General features: G+C 41.3%; 1 protein-coding gene across 4 annotated transcripts in view; it reads left to right on the forward strand.

Annotated features, from left to right (window-relative positions):
• Window positions 1–19,475, forward strand: part of LOC106588188 (CUGBP Elav-like family member 3) — a 46,071-nt gene extending 26,596 nt beyond the window's left edge. The window contains exons 4-15 of one of the 4 annotated variants that reach the window (XR_001324604.3): window positions 7,854–7,902; window positions 8,686–8,814; window positions 9,261–9,340; window positions 9,705–9,848; window positions 11,556–11,688; window positions 11,894–12,034; window positions 12,246–12,305; window positions 12,417–12,521; window positions 12,713–12,856; window positions 13,069–13,201; window positions 15,043–15,131; window positions 17,621–19,475. Coding sequence is in view for 3 of the 4 variants with exons in the window: in XM_045709264.2 (XP_045565220.1) it covers window positions 7,854–7,902; window positions 8,686–8,814; window positions 9,261–9,340; window positions 9,705–9,848; window positions 11,556–11,688; window positions 11,894–12,034; window positions 12,246–12,305; window positions 12,417–12,521; window positions 12,713–12,856; window positions 13,069–13,196 (1,113 nt within the window). In the remaining variant the exon portion in view is untranslated. The remainder of the gene's footprint in view (window positions 1–7,853; window positions 7,903–8,685; window positions 8,815–9,260; window positions 9,341–9,704; window positions 9,849–11,555; window positions 11,689–11,893; window positions 12,035–12,245; window positions 12,306–12,416; window positions 12,522–12,712; window positions 12,857–13,068; window positions 13,202–15,042; window positions 15,132–17,620) is intronic. The other 3 variants (XM_045709264.2, XM_014176927.3, XM_014176926.3) reach the window with 3 other exon arrangements.
• The last annotated feature ends 3,128 nt before the right edge of the window (window positions 19,476–22,603 follow it).

Consider the following 22,603-nt stretch of genomic DNA (forward strand, 5'->3'; position numbering starts at 1 on the left):
ATTCTATTTCTATGTACGACCCAACTCCAGAGAGCCTTGAATATACAGACAGACCGAGCATGACTAGGGAGGAGTAACAGTGACATACTGAAGACAGACTTTGATTACAGGTTGTTGGCACGCGTGTGTGTGTGCGTGGGAGATTTCCTGTCTTTGTTTGTGATTGTACCTCTGTTTCTGCGCCTGCCTTTGTTACTTTGTTCATCTCTTTGTGCGCCTGAGTGTTTTTCTATGTCTGTGTGTGTTTCTTTTTGTTTGCATCTGCGAATAGAGATATAGCCTATATTTCCACTGATGTATTTTCTGTGCGCTAAGTATCTCTGTTAGTGTGTGTGTGTGATGTGGAGGGAGTGGAGAGAAGAGGGGGATGGGGTGGCAGGTTGATTACGGTCCCAGGTCTCGTTGCCAGGAGACGGTGGGGACGAGAGATGCCAGGTTGCTAGGTAACCGGTGCGATGCAATGACCAGTGCTGTATGATGGAGAGGAGGGAGGAAAATTGTCATTGTGCCCCCCATCTTCTCTCTCTCCCTCCCTCCCTCCCTCCCTCCCTGTAAACGCTCTTGAAAAATACAGAGATGGTCTCCACTGATATATTTACCATTCAGAGTCCCTGCTTTTCTGGAAGACAGGCAGAATGGATTTGAGATAAAATGGGGAGACAAATATGTCACCCTCTGTACTTCAGCCTGTTTGGGACTAATTGATACAGTGAGTGGAGGGGACAAGAGATTATGAGTTTTTCTCTGGTTTGGAAGAGGGTAAGAAAGGAGGGAAGAATGTGATGAAGAATGTGATTAACAGGGATGTCTCTCCTATCATCTCCCATCCCACATTCACACTGCTCAAAAAATGCAAGTGTGTGTCTGAGTGTGTGTGTGTGCACAAGCATCTGTAGGGTGATGTGTGTGTTTGCATTGAGGGGATGGGGTCAGGCGTGGGGGAGGGGTCTTGCTGTGATTTGATTGGATAATCTATGGATTTAATATCTCATACTGTAATCCTAGTGAAATCCTTTTTGGCATCACAGAGGGAAAGATTAACTGTGTGCTCATGTCAATGTGAGCAAGAGAGTGTCTATACACATGAGACTGCCAGGAACAGACAGTGTGTGTGCAAAGACTGCCTATGTGGACATTTGTGTTTGTGCCACTGTGTTTGTTGAGCTTGAATAATAATCATAATGTCTCTGTATATTTTGATTTGAAAAAGAACAACATGAACATTTAAAGCTAAATTGGGTCACAGATAGGGCGGGTTTGGCCTTTGGCCGGGTTTAATCTGTGTTGTGTTTTTAAAATGAGCCTGTTGATTTGCAGAAAAAGAGAAAATATAGAAGAGAAAAATATTAAAGTGGCTCGGCTCGCACAGTGTAATAGAAGGAGACATTTTCTTGGTCCCTACAGTATCTACCCTTGAGGCAGCAATTAAATTCAACAGGCACCATCCCTTGTCCTTTTGTCCCTACAATTCCAGTTCTCCCCCAAGCATCCTTTCTTTCTCACGACATACACATCTAATAATCCTACCGTCTCTCAACATAGTACCACCCTTTATTCCTCATAGGTTTTTTCTCTCCTTCATCCATCTCTTTTTTTCTCCTATGCATGATGTTCTGGGAAACCTTGTTTACCTGCTGTGGATCTCATCACAAGGTTGTCATGGTGACAGCAATGCTAGGTGGAGACTTTGTCAGATTAGCAGGGCTGGTTGCCGTGTCGACCTCGAGTGCCACTGCCTTGTTGGCCTCCACTTCTCCAAGCCCCTGCTCTTGTATATTCTAATTCCATTATCTTGTGCCATTTGCTCCGCTACTCATCTCCTTATCACAACCGTGGTAACCATGGAAGCACTTAAGTCATAGATAGACTAACCTAGCGTTTATATGAAATATACTCTGTAATATTTTATTCAGGGCATATTATATCCTTAAATTCGATTTGAGACATTTTTTGTATCATGATTAGGTTGTGTCGTTAAAGTCGAAGTGTAGGCTAAGATGTGATCTTTTGGTTTTGTTCTGTGTTTTAATACAGTAGTCTTTCACCCTTTGCAAATTAGGACTGCATTTATTCCGCAACTCATTTAGTGGATGACTTTATCCAAGGTGACTTTGTGGAACATTTGAGGCGTGTAGAAAAACATCACCTCTGAGCACAAAGTTCTATTCTATTTACCGACTACCGGGAACATTCACAACGTAAAAATGCATTTTGATTACTGTTTTCAATCCTTCCCGGTAAACAAGTGCTTCTTAATCCACATGGTCATCTAATTACTTGTAGTAATCAATGGGACACTCCATTAGAAAACCCAAGGCCTGCTGGTGATGATGTTTGTGCATGCAGATGGCAAGGGCCCTGCCAGCACTGATCAATACTGTCTCCTGATGACCAATCAAGGCTGAACAATCAGAGACAGGGATCAGTGACTGACTGAAATGTCACCAGCTCCATAATTAAGACCTAAATTAAGCCACCGTTAACACACTGTGACTATGCTCTGCTCCTCTCTGCTCGCCAATCACTGTCCTCTCTGCATCCTCCACCTGCTCTCCTTCTCAGTGCACCACCACACATTTGAAATAGAGTATTGAAGTGCCTAGCTAGACCTGCATCATTATAATGATTGTGTCAATGGTCCACAAAAGTAATTTTTGTGGATTGTGTTTCTATGATGTGTGAAAGGTTGTCTGTTTCCTTATTTGTTTTGGTTGCTCTTTCCTTACTTATTCTATCCATTCCTCTACAGCTCCTTCCCCCTCTCTCTGTTCAGAATCTCCCACCATTCTAATCCAGCGTGCTTCTGTAATCCGGATTAGCCAGCGAGCGTTCTTAATCTTATCACTTGCCTAATCCCGCGTGGTTGTGTGCCTGTGTGTGGGTGCTTTTCCTGTGTGTGTGTGTGTGTGTGTGTGTGTGTGTGTGTGTGTGTGTGTGTGTGTGTGTGTGTGTGTGTGTGTGTGTGTGTGTGTGTGTGTGTGTGTGTGTGTGTGTGTGTGTAAGAGAGAGAGAGACACTCACTCTCTGGGAGGGAATATAATTGATAGGGAATGAGAAGAGAGGAAAAGAAAAACAGTAAACCAGAAGGGTGATGGGCAGGGCTTCATTAGAAGCCGAGGGAGTGGCCAGCTCATATTCCAGCCCTTTCTTGTGTTGTACATACATATACAATATATGTACAGTAGCAGTCAAAAGTTTGTACACACCTACTCATTCAAGGGGTTTTTCTTTATTTTTACTATTTATTTTTACTATTTGTAGAATAATAGTGAAGACATCAAAACTATGAAATAACACATGGAATCATGTAAGACCAAAAAAGTATATACACTGCTCAAAAAAATAAAGGGAACACTAAAATAACACATCCTAGATCTGAATGAATTAAATAATCTTATTAAATACTTTTTTCTTTACATAGTTGAATATGCTGACAACAAAATCACACAAAAATAATCAATGGAAATCCAATTTATCAACCCATGGAGGTCTGGATTTGGAGTCACACTACAGGCTGATCCAACTTTGATGTAATGTCCTTAAAACAAGTCAAAATGAGGCTCAGTAGTGTGTGTGGCCTCCACGTGCCTGTATGACCTCCCTACAACGCCTGGGCATGCTCCTGATGAGGTGGCGGATGGTCTCCTGAGGGATCTCCTCCCAGACCTGGACTAAAGCATCCGCCAACTCCTGGACAGTCTGTGGTGCAACGTGGCGTTGGTGGATGGAGCGAGACATGATGTCCCAGATGTGCTCAATTGGATTCAGGTCTGGGGAATGGGCGGGCCAGTCCATAGCATCAATGCATTCCTCTTGCAGGAACTGCTGACACACTCCAGCCACATGAGGTCTAGCATTGTCTTGCATTAGGAGGAACCCAGGGCCAACCGCACCAGCATATGGTCTCACAAGGGGTCTGAGGATCTCATCTCGGTACCTAATGGCAGTCAGGCTACCTCTGGTGAGCACATGGAGGGCTGTGCGGCCCCCCAAAGAAATGCCACCCCACACCATGACTGACCCACCGCCAAACCGGTCATGCTGGAGGATGTTGCAGGCAGCAGAACGTTCTCCACGGCGTCTCCAGACTCTGTCACGTCTGTCACATGTGCTCAGTGTGAACCTGCTTTCATCTGTGAAGAGCACAGGGCGCCAGTGGCGAATTTGCCAATCTTGGTGTTCTCTGGCAAATGCCAAACGTCCTGCACGGTGTTGGGCTGTAAGCACAACCCCCACCTGTGGACGTCGGGCCCTCATACCACCCTCATGGAGTCTGTTTCTGACCGTTTGAGCAGACACATGCACATTTGTGGCCTGCTGGAGGTCATTTTGCAGGGCTCTGGCAGTGCTCCTCCTGCTCCTCCTTGCACAAAGGCGGAGGTAGCGGTCCTGCTGCTGGGTTGTTGCCCTCCTACGGCCTCCTCCACATCTCCTGATGTACTGGCCTGTCTCCTGGTAGTGCCTCCATGCACTGGACACTACGCTGACAGACACAGCAAACCTTCTTGCCACAGCTCGCATTGATGTGCCATCCTGGATGAGCTGCACTACCTGAGGCACTTGTGTGGGTTGTAGACTCCATCTCATGCTACCACTAGAGTGAAAGCACCGCCAGCATTCAAAAGTGACCAAAACATCAGCCAGGAAGCGTAGGAACTGAGAAGTGGTCTGTGGTCCCCACCTGCAGAACCACTCCTTTATTGGGGGTGTCTTGCTAATTGCCTATAATTTCCACCTGTTGTCTATTCCATTTGCACAACAGCATGTGAAATGTATTATCAATCAGTGTTGCTTCCTAAGTGGACAGTTTGATTTCACAGAAGTGTGATTGACTTGGAGTTACATTGTGTTGTTTAAGTGTTCCCTTTATTTTTTTGAGCAGTATATTTTATATTTGAGATTCTTCAAAGTAGCCACCCTTTGCCTTGATGACAGCTTTGCATACTCTTGGCATTCTCTTAACCAGCTTCATGAGGTTGTAACCTGAATTGCATTTCAATAAACAGGTGTGCCTTGTTAAAAGTTAATTTGTGGAATTCCTTTCTTTCTTAATGCGTTTGAGCCAACCAGTTGTGTTGTGACAAGGTAGGGGTGGTATACAGAAGATATCCTTATTTGGTAAAAGACCAAGTCCATATTATGGCAAGAACAGCTCAAATAAGCAAAGAGAAACGACAGTCCATCATTACAAAGACATGAAGGTCAGTCAATCCGGAAAATTTGAAGAAATTCGGACATTTCTTCAAGTGCAGTCGCAAAAACCATGATGAAACTGGCTCTCATGAGGACCACCACAGAAAAGGAAGACCCAGAGTTACCTCAGCTGCAGAGGAGAAGTTGATTAAAGTTAACAGCACCTCAGATTACAGCCCAAATAAATGCTTCACAGAGTTCAAGTAACAGACACATATCAAAATCAACTGTTCAGAGGAGACTGTGTGAATCAGGCCTTCATGGTAGAATTTCTACAAAGAAACCACTACTAAAGGACACCAATAAGAAGAAAAGACTTGCTTGGGCCAAGAAACACAAGCAACGGACATTAGACCAGTGGAAATCTGCCCTTTGGTCTGATGAGTCCAAATTTGAGTTTTTTGGTTCCAACAGCCATGTCTTTGTGAGATACAGAGTAGGAAAACAGATGATCTCTGCATGTGTGGTTTCCACCATGAAGCACGGAGGAGGCGTGTGATGGTGTGGGGGTGCTTTGCTAGTGACACTGTTGGTGATTTATTTAGAATTCAAGGCACACTTAACCAGCATGGCTACCACAGCATACTGCAGCGATACACCATCCCATCTGGTTTGCGCTTAGTGGGACTATCATTTGTTTTTCAACAGGACAATGACCCAAAACACACCTCCAGGCTGTGTAAGGGCTATTTGACCAAGAAGGAGAGTGATGGAGTGCTGCATCAGATGACCTGGCCTCCACAATCACCCAACTTCAACCCAATTGAGATGGTTTGGGATGAGTTGGACCGCAGAGTGAAGGAAAAGCAGCCAACAAGTGCTCAACATATGTGGGAACTCCAAGACTGTTGGAAAAGCATTCCTCATGAAACTGGTTCAGAAAATGCCTAGAGTGTGCAAAGCTGTCATCAAGGTAAAGGGTAGCTTCTTTGTAGAATCTCAAAATATAAACTATATTTTGATTTGTTTAACCTGTTAGGGCTAGGGGGCAGTATTTACACGGCCGGATAAAAAACGTACCCGATTTAATCTGGTTATTACTACTGCCCAGAAACTAGAATATGCATATAATTATTGGCTTTGGATAGAAAACACCCTAAAGTTTCTAGAACTGTTTGAATGGTGTCTGTGAGTATAACAGAACTCATATGGCAGGCAAAAACCTGAGAAGATTCCTTACAGGAAGTGGCCTGTCTGACAAGTTCTTGTTCTTCTTGACTTTCTTTATTGAAAACTGAGGATCTTTGCTGTAACGTGACACTTCCTACGGCTCCCATAGGCTCTCAGAACCCGGGAAAAAGCTGAATGATGTAATTCCAGCCCCTGGCTGAAAAACATTAGCGCCTTTGGTAAGTGGTCTATCAGAGGACAATGAGACTGAGGCGCGTGCACGAGGCGACCCCATGTTTTTATTTTCTCTCTTTGTACTAAAACACAGATTCCCGGTCGGAATATTATCGCTTTTTTACGAGAAAAATGGCATAAAAATGTATTTTAAACAGCGGTTGACATGCTTCGAAGTACGGTAATGGAATATTTAGACATTTTTTGTCACGAAATGCGTCGTGCTCATCACCCTTCTTTACCATTCGGATAGTGTCTTGAACGCACGAACAAAACGCTGCTATTTGGATATAACTATGGATTATTTTGAACCAAACCAACATTTGTTATTGAAGTAGAAGTCCTGGGAGTGCATTCTGACGAAGAACAGCAAAGGTAATAACATTTTTCTTATAGTAAATCTGACTTTGGTGAGGGCTAAACTTGGTGGGTGTCTAAATAGCTAGCCCTGTGATGCCGGGCTATCTACTTAGAATATTGCAAAATGTGCTTTCACCGAAAAGCTATTTTAAAATCGGACATAGCGAGTGCATAGAGGAGTTCTGTATCTATAATTCTTAAAATAATTGTTATGTTTTTTGTGAACGTTTATCGTGAGTAATTTAGTAAATTCATCGGAAGTTTGCGGGCGGTATGCTAGTTCTGAACGTCACATGCTAATGTAAAAAGCTGGTTTTTGATATAAATATGAACTTGATTGAACAAAACATGCATGTATTGTATAACATAATGTCCTAAGATTGTCATCTGATGAAGATCATCAAAGGTTAGTGCTGCATTTAGCTGTGGTTTGGGTTTATGTGACATTATATGCTAGCTTGAAAAATGGGTGTCTGATTATTTCTGGCTGGGTACTCTGCTGACATAATCTAATGTTTTGCTTTCGTTGTAAAGCCTTTTTGAAATCGGACAGTGTGGATAGATTAACGAGAGTCTTGTCTTTAAAATGGTGTAAAATAGTCATATGTTTGAGAAATTGAAGTAATAGCATTTCTAAGGTATTTGAATAACGCGCCACGGGATTCCACTGGCTGTTACGTAGGTGGGACGAAATCGTCCCACTGGCCCTAGAGAAGTTAACACTTTTTTGGTTACAACATGATTCCATATGTGTTATTTCATAGTGTTGATGTCTTCACTATTATTTTACAATGTAGAAAATAGTACAAATAAAGAAAAACCCTCGAATGAGTAAGTGTGTCCAAACTTTTGACTGGTACTGTATGTAAAGTACATATGCAAATAAACAAGAACCTTCATAATTATGGATGTGCCTTGGGATAAGAGTACCATGTAATGTGGGCTTTCTATTTCAGATGAACCGGCCCATTCAAGTGAAGCCAGCAGACAGCGAGGGCAGAGGGGGTAAGAGACACCCCTCCATAGCAACACCTGTTCGAACAACACCTGAAGAGAATTGCAACTGTTCAATCAACACCAAAACACCTGCCTAACGTGTTACATTTTTTAAACAACAATCTACAATGTTTCAAGGCAAAACCCTGCAATGGCTTCAGCCCAGCTTCAACAAAAATACCCACTCGTCACTGCTGCTAAGCACCACCTGCTTCTAAACAACGCCTCTAGAAATTCCCTCCCATATTCAAGTAGAAGCATTCTTAAGTGTCAGACTAAAGAATGCAAATATATTAACGATTTCAACTGCTGTTTTCATGACCTCAAAAGACATTGTCACCTAGCATACAGAACAGTGGATGACGAAGGAGCATTCCAGTCACAGCCAGATCATGCTCTTTGTGCAGCAGGTTTATTGATACTGCACTCTGGTGACCTTTTCCATATATAGCAGGGTTATAGCACAATATTCACAGACATCAATATACTATATATTGTAACAGCATCCAATTAAAAATGTAGCTGATTGATTAACACATTGGGTTTATAAAGTAAAACAAGGTGGAAATTCCTGAGCATGTTCTTGTGTTGTATGATAACTTTTCCTCTTCACCTACATTTTATCATTTTTCTCTCTCAATCATGAAATCATTCCATTCTAATTCATTCCCTTTGCCTCTACCTATTATTGGCCTCAACCAACCACTCTCTCTGCTCTTCTCTCCATCACTCTCTGTCCATATTCCTCTCTCTTCGTTCCTGTTTTGGCCCCTCACCTCACATTCCCCTTAGAAGACAGGAAGCTGTTTGTTGGCATGCTGGGGAAGCAGCAGTCGGATGCCGACGTGAGGAAGATGTTTGAGGCGTTTGGGAGCATTGAAGAGTGCACAGTGCTCCGCGGGCCTGACGGCACTAGCAAAGGTAGCTAACACCATTACTGCAACACTGACCGCTACAACATCAACACCAACAGCACTCAAATATTACCATTAAGGTCAGGAATCAGTCACATCCAAACTCGTGACACTACAAAGATAGATGCTTAATTTTCTGTGTTTGTTGTATGAGGTATGACTAATTTCAAATTTTATTTAACTATTTGTTGACCAGGTAAGTTGACTGAGAACACATTCTCATGTACAGCAAGGACCTGGTGAATATAATGATGCAATATGTTTTATAGGTCATAGTTAATAATGCTCAACGTGGTTTATGAGTTATGATTGATAAAGCAATTCATGTTTTGTGGACCACTGTTAATGACGCAGCTATAACTAATGAAGCGCCGATTGTCTGATGCATTTTCTAGGGATATGTTGTGTCACGTGAGGGGAGGCCACGGTTTGACGATGTGCCATGTTTTGTAGGCTGTGCCTTCGTGAAGTACCAGAACAACGCAGAGGCTGCGGCAGCCATCAGCACTCTGCATGGGAGCCGCACTCTACCAGTCAGTCTCTCTCTTTCACACACACACACACACACACACACACACACACACACACACACACACACACACACACACACACACACACACACACACACACACACACACACACACACACACACACACACACACACACACACACACACACACATATACATTTAGACAACATAGGGACTCATCAACAGTTAAACACTGCTACCGTCAGACCTCCTCCTACACAAACACTCCATGGCCTACTGTAATTTATAGGAGGTGAGAACATATTTGTGGAATGCCCTCATCAGTCCTCGTGTTAGTGATATAGGTAATTTGGTTACAGTGATGTTGGTAATTTTTGCTGTGTAATATCTGTAATCTCTCCCTGCAGGGTGCCTCCTCCAGCCTGGTGGTGAAGTTCGCTGACTCTGAGAAAGAGCGAGGGATAAGGCGCATGCAGCAGGTGGCGTCCCAGCTCGGGGTCATCAGTCCCATGACCTTACACCTCGGGGCTTACAATGCCTACACACAGGTAGTGAGTACTAGTAGTACTGAACCCCAAACACAGGCATTATGCAGAGATTGTAATACGCAGGCCAACACACTAGTTGTAGTAAAATGGCTATGTCCCAAATGGCACCCTATTTCTTATATGGGTCAAAGTAGTGCACTACTGTGCATTCGGAAAGTATTCAGACCCCTTAACTTTTTCCACAATTTGTTACGTTACAGCCTTATTAAAAAAAAAAATCCTTATGAATCTACACACAATACCCCATAATGACAAAGTGAAAACAGGTTTTTAGAAATGTTTGCAAATGTATTCAACATTTTAAAACAGAAATAGCTTATTTACATAAGTATGCAGACCCTTTGCTATGAGACTTGAAATTGAGCTCAGGTGCATCCTGTTTCCATTGAACATTCTTGAGATGTTTTCTACAACTTGACTGGAGTCCACCTTTTGATAAATTCAATTGATTGGACATGATTTGGAAAGGCACACACCTGTCTATATAAGGTCCCACAGTTGACAGTGCATGTCAGAGCAAAAACCAAGCCATGAGGTTGAAGAAATTGTCCGTAGAGCTCCGAGACATGATTGTGTCGAGGCACAGATCTAGGGATGGATACCAAAACATTTCTACAGCAACGATCAATGGCCTCCATCAATCTTAACTGGAAGAAGTTTGGAACCACCAAGACTAATCGGGGGAGAAGGGCCTTTGTCAGGGAGGTGACCAAGAACCCGATGGTCACTTTGACAGAACTCCAGAGTTCCTATGTGGAGATGGGAGAACCTTCCAGAAGGACAACCATCTCTGCAGCACTCCACCAATCAGGCCTTTATGGTAGAGTGGCCAAACTTTGCTTGGAGTTTGCCAAAAGGCACCTAAACAAGATTCTCTGGTCTGATGAAACCTAGAGTGAACTCTTTGGCCTGAATGCCAAGCGTCACATCTGGAGGAAACCTGGCACCATCCCTACGGTGAAGCATGGTGGTGGCAGCATCATGCTGTGGGGATGTTTTTCAGCGGCAGGGACTGGGAGACTAGTCAGGATCGAGGGAAAGATGAACGGAGCAAAGTAGAGAGAGATCCTTGATGAAAACCTACTCCAGAGTTCTCAGGACCTCAGACTGGGGAGAAAGTTAATCTTCCAACAGGACAAGGACCCTAAGCACACAGCCAAGACAACACAGGAGTGGCATCGGGATTAGTCTCTGAATGTCCTTGAGTGGCCCAGCTAGAGCCCAGACTTGAACTTGATCTAACATCTCTGGAGAGACCTGAAAATAGCGGTGCAGTGACGCTTCCCATCCAACATGACAGAGCTTGAGAGGATCTGCAGAGAAGAATGAGAGAAACTCCCCAAATACAGGTGTGCCAAGCTTGTAGCGTCATACCCAAGAAGACTCAAGGCTGTAACTGTTGCCAAAGGTGCTTCAACAAAGTACTGAGTAAAGGGTCTGAATACTTTCTATTTTTAATACATTTGCAAAAATGTGTAAAAACCTGTTTTTGCTTTGTCATTTTGGGGTATTGTGTGTAGATTGATGAGGGGAAAAAATTATTGAATACATTTTAGAATAAGGATGTAATGTAACATTTTTTGGGAAAAAGTCAAGGGGTCTGAATACCTTCCAAATGCACTGTATATGGGGAATATGGTGCCATTTGGGACGCATACTGACAATGAATGACATCGAAGGACTCCCTCTTTCTCTCTTTATTCTTTGTAGCTGGTGCAGCAGCAGGCTCTGGTGGCCCAGTCGGCGTATTTGTCTCCTGTATCCACCATCACCATGCAGCAGTTGGCTGCCCTCAACCCCAGCAGCCTCATTGCCACGCCCATGGCATCACTCACTACCTCAGGTAATAAGAAGCTCCCATCCTCCACCACTTCATCCCCTCCTACAGGATTCTCTGCTCATCTCACAGTTTCTCTTTATACAGTATATATTTTGTTTTTCAAGAGTCTTTGCCCCATATATTTCTGCCTTTGATACTATTTTATTGCGTTTGTTATTGTGTTTGTTTGACCATATCTGTCTGTCCCCTGAATGGCCGTCCTGTGCAGGTACCAGCACTCCGCCCACCATGGCAGCCACACCGGTGCCTGCTCTGCCTCCACCACTCAGCTACCCTCCAGTGCCAGCTCCACCCAATGGACAGTCAGCGTCTGAAACCCTGTACACCAATGGAGTTCATTCTTACCAAGGTATCTCACTCAATCTGATGAAAGCAAAGTCAGAGTATCATTATGAACATGTAATCAAATTAACCTCATCTAGGATGTTGGTTTGTTTACTAAGAATCCTGATGCACGTCACCCAATGCTATTTAGAGCATGTAAGCATCCTCCAAAAAGCATTTTTGTACAGCAGTTGATAAATCATGCTGTTATTTTTCTCTTTGATTCTCTCTCTCAGCTCAGAGTCCAGTTTTGGATCCTATTCAGCAAGCGTACGCAGGGATGCAGCACTACACAGGTGGGACAGTAGTGAGTCCGTTTGAGTCCTTAAAATTTCCCAGAGGAAATTTTAGGTTTGAAATGCCCTCTCAACAGTCCTTAATGTTTACTTATGCGAACACACCCACAGCAACCTACCCTGCTGCCTATGGAATGGTGGGGCAGCCATTCCCACACCAACACACAATGCTTGCACAGCAACATCAGCAGCCTCAGCAACTGCAGCAACGAGAAGGTAATTTCTACCTACTTGTCCTCCCTCCTATGAATCCTCACTTTTGACTATTTTCAATGTTGTTTTCCCACAAAGTTTACACTGCCTCAATCACTAACTCATCCTGATAATCTCAAGTCACGTTAGAACCCCTCAGGGAGCCTTGATGGTCTAACCTTGCACTGCATTCTTCTTCTTCTTCTTCTTCTCAGGGCCTGAGGGGTGTAACATCTTCATCTATCACCTGCCTCAGGAGTTCACTGACTCAGAGATGCTGCAAATGTTCATCCCCTTTGGCAACGTCATCTCAGCCAAGGTCTTTGTTGACCGTGCCACCAATCAGAGCAAGTGCTTTGGTGAGTGACGGTGATGACAACAAATGCGTCCCAAATGACACAATGTACCCTATGTAGTGCACTACTTTTGACCAGGGCCCATAGGGAATAGTGTGCCACATTGGGAACACAGTCAATGATGATAATGAGGAGGCAGTGCTGGGAAGGATTGCTCTTTTCTTGTAGTATTAATACTTTCACAGAATTGTCTATAACTGTTTGCTTCTCTTCAGGTTTTGTGAGTTTTGACAACCCGTCCAGTGCTCAGACGGCAATTCAGGCCATGAATGGTTTCCAGATTGGCATGAAGAGACTCAAGGTGCAGCTTAAGAGGCCCAAGGATGCCAACCGACCCTACTAAATGAGGTGAGCAAGGTGGGATGAGAATGAAGGGTGAGATGGATGGTCAGGGGGATTGACAGGGAGTGGAAACTGTGTTAAAGGTAGGTTATGGCAGGGTTATTCATCTTATAACATAAGAGGGCCGAAGCCTGCTGGTTTTCTGTTCTACCTGATAATGAATTGCACCCAACCACTGTCCCAGGTCTAAATCAGTATCTGATTAGAGAGCAACAATGAAAAAATGCAGTGGAACTGGCTTCGAGGTCTTGAGGGGGTTATGGGATAAAGGGAGAATTTTATGTTTTAATTTGGTGGAAAATCAGTATTAAAATGATGAACTGTGATAAAATACACTGCATGACCAAAAGTATGTGGACACCTGCTCGTCGAACATCTCATTCCAAAATCATGGGCGTTAATATGGAGTTGGTCCCCCCTTTGTTGCTACAACAGCCTCCACTCTTCTGTGAAGACTTTCCACTAGATGTTTTAACATTTCTGTGGAGACTTACTTCCATTCAGCCACGAGGTCGGGCACTGATGATGGGCAATTAGGCTTGGCACGCAGTCGAGTGTTCCAATTCATCCAAAATGGTGTTAGATGTGTTTGAGGTCAGGGCTCTGTGCATGCAAGTCATGTTCTTCCATACTGATCATGACAAATATACATTTCTGTATGGACCTCGCTTTGTGCACAGGGGCATTGTCATGCGGAAACAGGAAAGGGCCTTCCCCAAACTGTTGCCACAAAGTTGGAAGCACAGAATCGTCTAGAATGTAATTGTATTCTGTAGTGTTAAAATTTCCCTTCACTGGAACTAAGGGGCCTAGCCTGAACCATGAACAACAGCCACAGACCATTATTCCTCCTCCACCAAACTTTACAGTTGGCACTATGCATTGTGGCAGGTAGCGTTCTCCTGGCATCTGCCAAACCCAGATTCCTCCGTCGGACTGCCAGATGGTGAAGCATTCACTCCAGAGAATGCGTTTCCACTGGTCCAGAGTCCAATGACGGCGAGCATTACACCACTGCAGCCAACGCTTGGCATTGCGCATGCATTGCGCATGGTGATCTTAGGGTTGTGTGTGGTTCCTTGGCCATGGAAACCCATTTCATGAAGCTCCCGATGAACAGTTCTAATGCTGACTTTGCTTCCAGAGGCAGTTTGGAACTCGGTAGTGAGTGTTGCAACTAAGAACAGACGTGCTACGCGGCCCTTTTCTGTGAGGTTGTGTGGCCTACCACTTCGCGGCTGAGCCGTTATTGCTCCTAGACGTTTCCACTTCACAAGAACAGCACTTACAGTTGACCGGAGCAGCTCTAACAGGGCAGAAATGTGCAAAATAACTTGTTGGAATGGTGGCATCCTATGATGGTGCCACATTGAATGTCACTGAGCTCTTGAGTACGGGCCATTCTACTGCCAATGTTTGTCTATGGAGATTGCATGGCGGTGTGCTCGATTTTAAACACCTGTCAGCAACGGCTGTGGCTGAAATAGTCGAATCCACTGATTTGAAGGGGTGCCCACATACTTTTGTATATATAATGTAAGTGAACCAGATCCACATGTGAGTGAGGTGACAGTCTTCTAAAAGCAGTAGTTGTTTAAAACATTTAGACAAAATCATAGGACTACTTGGTTTGTTGAGATATGGCCATAACACTGCCATGACAAAAGGGTTGACAAAATGTTGAATTATTCAAAAGTAGATTTTAAATAGTCTAGACAAATATAACAAGTGTTGTATGATTGGGTTGAAGACAATAACTATTATACGTCATTCATTTATTTTGTACTTTTTATTTATTGTTTTTGTGCTGTGTCATGTCATTTTCCTGAAAAAACATCATACCACAGTCAAGACTGTCCTGTCCATACATATATCGTGGAGACTACGTGGCTATGGTTGCCTAGCAACCGTTAAACCCCCTTCCTCTCACAGCGTTGTAAGTTAATTGGCCTGTGTTGGTTGCTGTGGCAATATTGCCTGTGATGGTTGCCATTAGCAATTTTATTTTTGATCGTTGCCTTTATTCACCATGCTCAACTGCATGGCAAGTTGCTGTGGCGACCATGAATTGTGTTTGGTGCATTGTGAGTTTCCTCTATTATTTTGTCCTGTTTTGCAAACACTGATCAATTATACTGTCACTGTACTTGAGATTTTGTAAGCAATTGATTATCATGACATGCTATTATATTTTTTTGTAATATAAGTATTTTATTGCGCAGAGCAATATTAAGCATTAACCCTAAATCAAACATGGATATAAATATTTCCTTTGATGGATTTTGTTTTTGATTAGTTTCCTTTTTGTTGTTTGTCATGATTATCATTCTTACATATCCCCCATGTTTAGTTGGTTGGTGTTTTAGTTTCCGGGAGTGCAGGGTTTTTGTGAGGTTGTAATTGAATCGAAGTGACTTTGTGCCTGTACTTTGTTTGTTTTTGGTATGACTCGTTGTGAGAATAAGTATGTGTAGCCTACCTACAAATGAGTGACATAATGATGCTGTGTGCATATGTGTACCTGTGCAGATCCACATAAAGTACTTGTGTGTATTAATAAATAAAGTAGTGTGTGTGGTTTTGTGTGTGTGTACCAAGTGAGACACTAACATTTCATGTGAGAGTTTTGGGTAAAATTGTATGTTGTCATTGTGACACATCACACATGCTGCTGACTGAGGTACAGCATTCCTCTGTAGGAATTCTGGGTTACTACGAATTTCCAATCAAACAAAAAGCCATAGGCTACGGTCTCATGTGCAACCTTTGATATAACGGCTTATTTTAGAGGATGAGTTTGAAAATCGTCCTCTGTTATCTTTTAAAATGATTGAATAAGAATTGAGTTTTTTTTACTCAATTGTTTGGTCAATGAGATTTAACATTAGACTAGAGTATTAAGAAGAGAACAAAAAAAATACCGCCCAGAATTCCTATTGTGCATGTTTGGAATTTATTTGCCTGCCAAAACAAGACAAAAAATATATTTAAATAAGAAATGCACATCAATGCAGCAGTATGGTTGTCACTGTATGAGTTGCATGTACCCTAGGCGTCACACTCTTCACACTGAAGTGTGTGAACATATTAAATATACAGTGGGGTCAGAAATGATTGACACCCTTGATAAAGATGAGGAAAAATTACTGTAGAAAATATATAATTCAAATAATGATCTATATTCTATGCTCAAAAAAATTGGAAAATGTTATTATTTTATACTAATACTGCTCAGGGAAAAAGATTTTGTTTAACAAGTAATACTTTTTTTTCTTAAGAAACCCCTATTCAAGTTATTGACAGACCTGTTTTCAAAACCTTTCACTACCTCACCTTGCGAGGATAACGTCACAGCCTTTTTCTAAAATGTTTTATGAGTTGGAGGACACATTGGGAGGGATCTAAGACCATTCCTCCATACAAAGTCCTTCCAGATCCTTGGTATCATTAATATGCGCTTATGGACTGCCCTCTTCATTTCAAACCACAGGTTTTCAATAGGTTTCAAGTCCTGAGACTGAGATGCAAAATATTGATTTTTGGCAAATTTAACAATTTCTTTTTAGATTTAGATGTGTGCTTGTGATTGTCTTGCTGGAAGATCCACTTGTGGACAAGTTTCAGCCTCCTGGCAGAGGCAACCAGGCTTGCCTGGTTGGGTAATGTTTATGATGCCGTTAAACTTAACAAGGCTCCAGGACCAGTTGAAACAAAATAGCTTAGGTGTAGGCCTTGTCAAAGAAGTCAACGGCATCATGAACTTTAGCCAGTACCAGGATATTTTTGCCAAAAACCTGGTTGACTCTGCCAAGAGGCTGAAACTTGGCCACAAGTGAATCTTCCAGCAAGACAATAACCCCAAGCACTGAAATAAACATCAAAACCCACAAAGAAATGGTTAATTGACCCCAAAATCAAAATGTTACAATGGCCATCTCAGTCTCCAGACTTGAAACCCATTGAAAACCTGTGGTTTGAATTGAAGGTGGCAGTCCATAAATGCAAATGAAGGATATCAAGGATCTGGAAGGATTCTGAATGGATGAATGGTCTAAGATCCCTCCCAATGTGTTCTCCAACTCATACCACATTTTAGAAAAAGGCTCAGCGACATTATCCTCGCAAAGTGAGATTTTGAAACCAGGGGTGTCAATCATTTTGACCCCTACCTTTCTGAGGAAAAAAATAATTACTTGTTAAACTAAATCTTTCTCTGAACAATTGTATTAGTATAAAATAATATAATTTCCCCATTATTTTGAGCATACAATACAGCTCAGTGTTTGAATTATTTAATTTATACAATCATTTTTGCTCATATTTATCAAGGCTGTCAATAATTTTGGACTCCACTGTATATGCTCATCTAAACTATTTTAATATTTGTATTCATCCTCTCTCTTTCTTTCTGTCTCTCTCTCCCAGGGAAGATATGAGTTCTATCAAGAAACTACTTCCAGCATTTTGGTTTCACCCAAACCGTATAGCAAAGGAGAAACAACACTTCTCGAAAAATAAGATAAAATATATGTATCGTCTAAAAATCAGCAACAACAGAATAAAACAAATGTGGTGGGTGGTTCGGAGTACACATACCATTCCACAGCTGGATTCAGTCATTATGTACAGTACCAATCAAAAGTTTGGACACACCTACTCATTCAAGGTTTTTCTTTATTCTTGCTATTTTCTACATTGTAGAATAATAGTGAAGACATCAAAACTATGAAATAACACATATGAAATCATGTAGTAACCAAAAAAGTGTTTTATATTTGAGATTTTTTAAAGTAGCCACCCTTTACCTTGATGACAGCTTTGCACACTCTTGGCATTCTCTCAACCAGCTTCATGAGCTAGTCACCTGGAATGCATTTCAATTAACAGCTGTGCGTTGTTTAAAGTTAATTTGTGGAATTTCTTTCCTTCTTAATGCGTTTGAGCCAATCAGTTGTGTTGTGACAAGGTAGGGATGGTATTCAGAAGATAGCCCTATTTGGTAAAAGACCAAGTCCATATTATGGCAAGAACAGCTCAAATAAGCAGAGAGAAATTACAGTCCATCATTACTTTAAGACATGAAGGTGTCAATAACTTTGAAAGTTTCTTCAAGTGCAGTCGCAAAAACCATCAAGCGCAATGATGAAACTGGCTGTCAGTTACCTCAGCTGCAGAGGATAAGTTCATTAGAGTTAGCAGCCTCAGATTGCAGCCCAAATAAATGTTTCACCGAGTTCAAGTAACAGACACATCTCAACATCAACTGTTCAGAGGAGACTGCATGAGTCAGGCCCTCATGATCGAATTGATGGTTTGGGATGAATTGGACAGCAAAGTGAACGAAAAGCAGCCAACAAGTGCTCAGCATATGTGGGAACTCCTTCAAGACTGTTGGAAAAGCATTCCAGGTGAAGCTGGTTGAGAGAATGCCAAGAATGTGCAAAGCTGTCATCAAGGCAAATGGTGGTTACTTTAAAGAATCTAAATTCTAAAATATATTTTCATTTTATAAACACTTTTCCTGGTTACTACATGACTCCATGTGTTATTTCTTCGTTTGATGTCTTCACTATTATTCTACAATGTAGAAAATAGAAAAATTAAGAAAAACCCTTGAATGTGTAGATGTGTCCAAACTTTTGACTGGTACTGTACAAACTGTACTGTCAGCTACAAGGTCTACATGAAAATGCATATCACTTATTCTAATGAATAGGGTTTCACTGTATAGTGTGGTTTGTGGTCCATAACTTAAGAGGGAAGGGCAATGTATGGGGATGGAGAAGTGGGATGGTAACCTTATTGGGGGAAAAAATGCTATTCTGTATGATTACCATTGGTCGAATTGGTATGTAGATTTAGTTTATTATTTGAAATTAAAGACGAGGAGTAATTAAGCAAGAAGAACAATCAACTTCTTCTCACTGTACATATCCTTGTTTTAAATGGAGTCAAATAATGAAAAAATGTGTAAGTTATTACAACCACTACTATTGTTATTGGGTGTGAGGGATGGGAATTGGGTGGAATTTTTATATCTTAATTTTTTACTTTTAATGTATTTGTTATGCAATTGAAGGGGGAGATATGGCTATTTTTTATTTTAGAAAATAGAATATTCCTGTGGTCTACAGTACAAGACTATGGATACACGTATTGTAGAATTTGTAATTACGTAAATGTAATTATCAAAATCATAATTGTTTCATTATTTATTCTCTACAATTGCTGTTTTAAAACATATGTCTTTAAGAAAAATAAAGTACAATTTCGAAAATGATGTGTGCGTGGTGTGTAAGAGAGCTGTGGGTTTTTATATATACAGTTGCAGCCAAATATATAGACACCCTTGCACTTTTCTTAAATAAGAAATTGAAAAAAAAAAAACGTTTGGTTTCCACACCTTGTTGGATTTGAAACATTGCAGAACCAAATTTATTTTTGTAAACTTAAGTTTACAATTTGAATTTAGAAAATATAGAAAATAGATTGTACAAATGTATTGTTACCCTGGAACTAGTACTTGATTGCACATCTTTTGGCCAAGATACAGTAAATGCCAACAAATGCACCCTCTCTACAATCAAAGATGGGGGAGGTTTGATAACGCTGTGGTGTTTTGTTGTTGTCTCTGGTACTGGGGGTCTTGAACGTGTACAAGGAATCATGAAATCAGCAGATTATCAGGTGTTTTGTAGTCCAATGTTCAACCCAGAGTCTAAAAACTGGGTCTCCATTGAAGGCCGTGAGTCTTCCAACAGGACAATGACCCCCAACCCATCACAAAGCACCCAGGAATCATTAAGAAGAGATACTGGACTGTTTTGGAGTGGCCAGCTAAGAGTCCAGATCTGAATCACATCCAAAACCTATGGCGAGATCGGAAAACAGCAGTTGGTGGAGGGCAACCTTCAAATATTGAATAATTAGATCAGTTTGATGTTGAAAAGTAGGCCAAATTGTCAGTAAAAAGGTGCTGCAAGCTCATTGATGGCTACAATAAGCATATGTCTGCAGTTGTCATGGTTAAGGGTGTGCAACCAAGTACTAGCTCCAGGGTGCCAATAATTTTGTCCAAGCCATTTGCCTTTTATTTTCTCAATTCAAAATTGTAAACTTAAATTTACAAAAATAAAATAGGTTTTGCAATGTTGAAAATCCAATAAGCTGTGGCGACCAAAAGTTGTATTTTCAATTTCAACTTATTTTAGAAGAAATAGGGAATTATTTGCCTAGTTAAATAAAGGTTAAATAAATAAAATAAAAATACATTTAAGAGAAGTGCAAGGGTGCCAATATTTGTCTGTAACTATATACCTTGAAATATGTATTTTCTGGCTTTCACTTTACTCTAGTACCCCTTTCATACACAGACAAAAATCCCACTAATTTACCATGCCTGCTTTTGTTATATCAGAAAGAGAAAGGGGGTCATGATTCCTGCATTTTTACAGACCCTGTAACCAAAATACAGGTATTGGGTCTGTGTGAATGGTTCTCAGCAAGTAAATTCATTAAGACTTCCATTGTTTAACACCTCCCTAATTTGAAATGCAAACTGCTCCCATGGTTTAACAACTCCCCCCACCCCTCCCAATTTGCCAGCTACGCACTGATATGTATAAAAAGGGTATACCTGCAAGAAGGTGGTAAATAAGGGCCTGCTTGAAAGGGGGTCATGTAAACATTGCCTTACATTTTTTACAGGTAATATACCACATCTTCTGTCTGAAGTGGGTATATCAAACCACATGTTGGTAAATGTTAAATATTTGCAGTAAAATATTTTCTTGGATGGATGCCTGCTTGTCATTTGAAAGCATATCCAATTTATATGGCTCAACAGGCAAAAAAACCACCTGAATAGATACTGTCATTGGGTGGAGTACAGTATTTATTGTGACATCACCTGGAGTTTGCTGCTCTACTGGGCCCAAGAAGTAGAGCATTCTAGTCATTGCAATAGAACTGTGGAGTGCAGATAAATATGTGGAGAAATATGCTGCAAAGGGTAACACCCAGGCTACTGCTAAAAGGTAGCCTACTTCACCATTGGGTCGTTCCATGTCAGTCATGACATCCACCATCTCAAATTGTTCTGAAACTGTTTATGTAGTTAGAAACACATAAGATTAGCATTCCTGCAACACTGTTCTGTTGAAATATAATTTGATCTGAAAAATTCAGCTAATTTATTGCGTGCAATATGACCATTTTAATTTACAGGATTCAGATAATATTCAATAAATACTGTACCTAAAATTATATTTGGAGCAAACTGTTTTCTAACAATAAGTAAGACATGAGAAATCCAAAGAAATGGTCAGACGCCACCCATGGACCCCCCATGCCATTCCCACATGAATCGTCTAAATTAAAGTGGCCAATTTGGGTGCAATCAATTAATAAGGAAGTATCACCAAGTAAAGGTGAAAAATTGTCCCCTATCCATAACCAATTCTAAGCTAAAACCCTGTACAAAGTAGGCCTACCGGAATCTAAGTAGAGCTATAGGCCCTGCTTTTTCACTCATATTGCAGCCTTGCCTGTCTACCAAGACTATGCTGGTAAAGCAGCAGTTTGAAAATGTGTAATTGGCTTTGATACTCTTTTTGGTTAGAGATGATCCAATCGCTGATGACTTTGTTTTGTACAATGCCCCTCCTCACAAAAACCACTTCAATGATGGTAGTCTGACTAAAGTATGTAGCTAAAGAGAGCAGTGGAATAATTTAGTTTGAGTTGTCATGTTGTCATGTTGATTGCAGCTTAGATAATAGGCTACAATTAATTTAAAGATTTTGTATAATAATGTGATTCATTCTAGCTCTAACACCAACAATTTGTTTCATAGTCATTTATTACAGGTCAGCCCCACAGATATTCAGCAGATCTTCACATAAAATGTACACAGGTCAGCGCGTGAAGCCAAAGATTGCCTGTTATGGAAATACGCAGGAGGGGGCGAGATCAGGTGGGACCATTCTAGCCAATGAGAGGGCTTATACGCGTGTGAAAGGTGTATAGAGAAAAAAAAATGTGTTGATAGAATTCGACACTCTCATTGATTTACATACAAAAAAAAATCTCTCACTTCGTTGGCTTATTTTTCTTCGACAGATTTTGGGCGGAGTAAAACCTCTCGCTTCGCCTCTATCTGATGTAGCCTAGGCTCAAAACTGAACTGTGGCAGAGAAGGAAGAGAAGAAGTGAAAGGGATAATTGGGCCCAAAATCTGTTCTCCAGCAGGTGGCATTTTTCGTTTTTTGCTCACCAGGTTACATGAGTATTTGTATGGTGGTCAATGAGTTTTGAATTTGGTTAACAAAATAATGTAATGGCTTATTTTTTTTTACTTATTTGATCGAATAGAAATGTCGCGACCATTAGGTTGTTACGAGTGTATGG

Source organism: Salmo salar, chromosome 27 (assembly GCF_965601325.2).
Source record: "Salmo salar chromosome 27, fSalSal1, whole genome shotgun sequence".
In the NCBI taxonomy this organism is placed as follows: domain Eukaryota; kingdom Metazoa; phylum Chordata; class Actinopteri; order Salmoniformes; family Salmonidae; genus Salmo; species Salmo salar.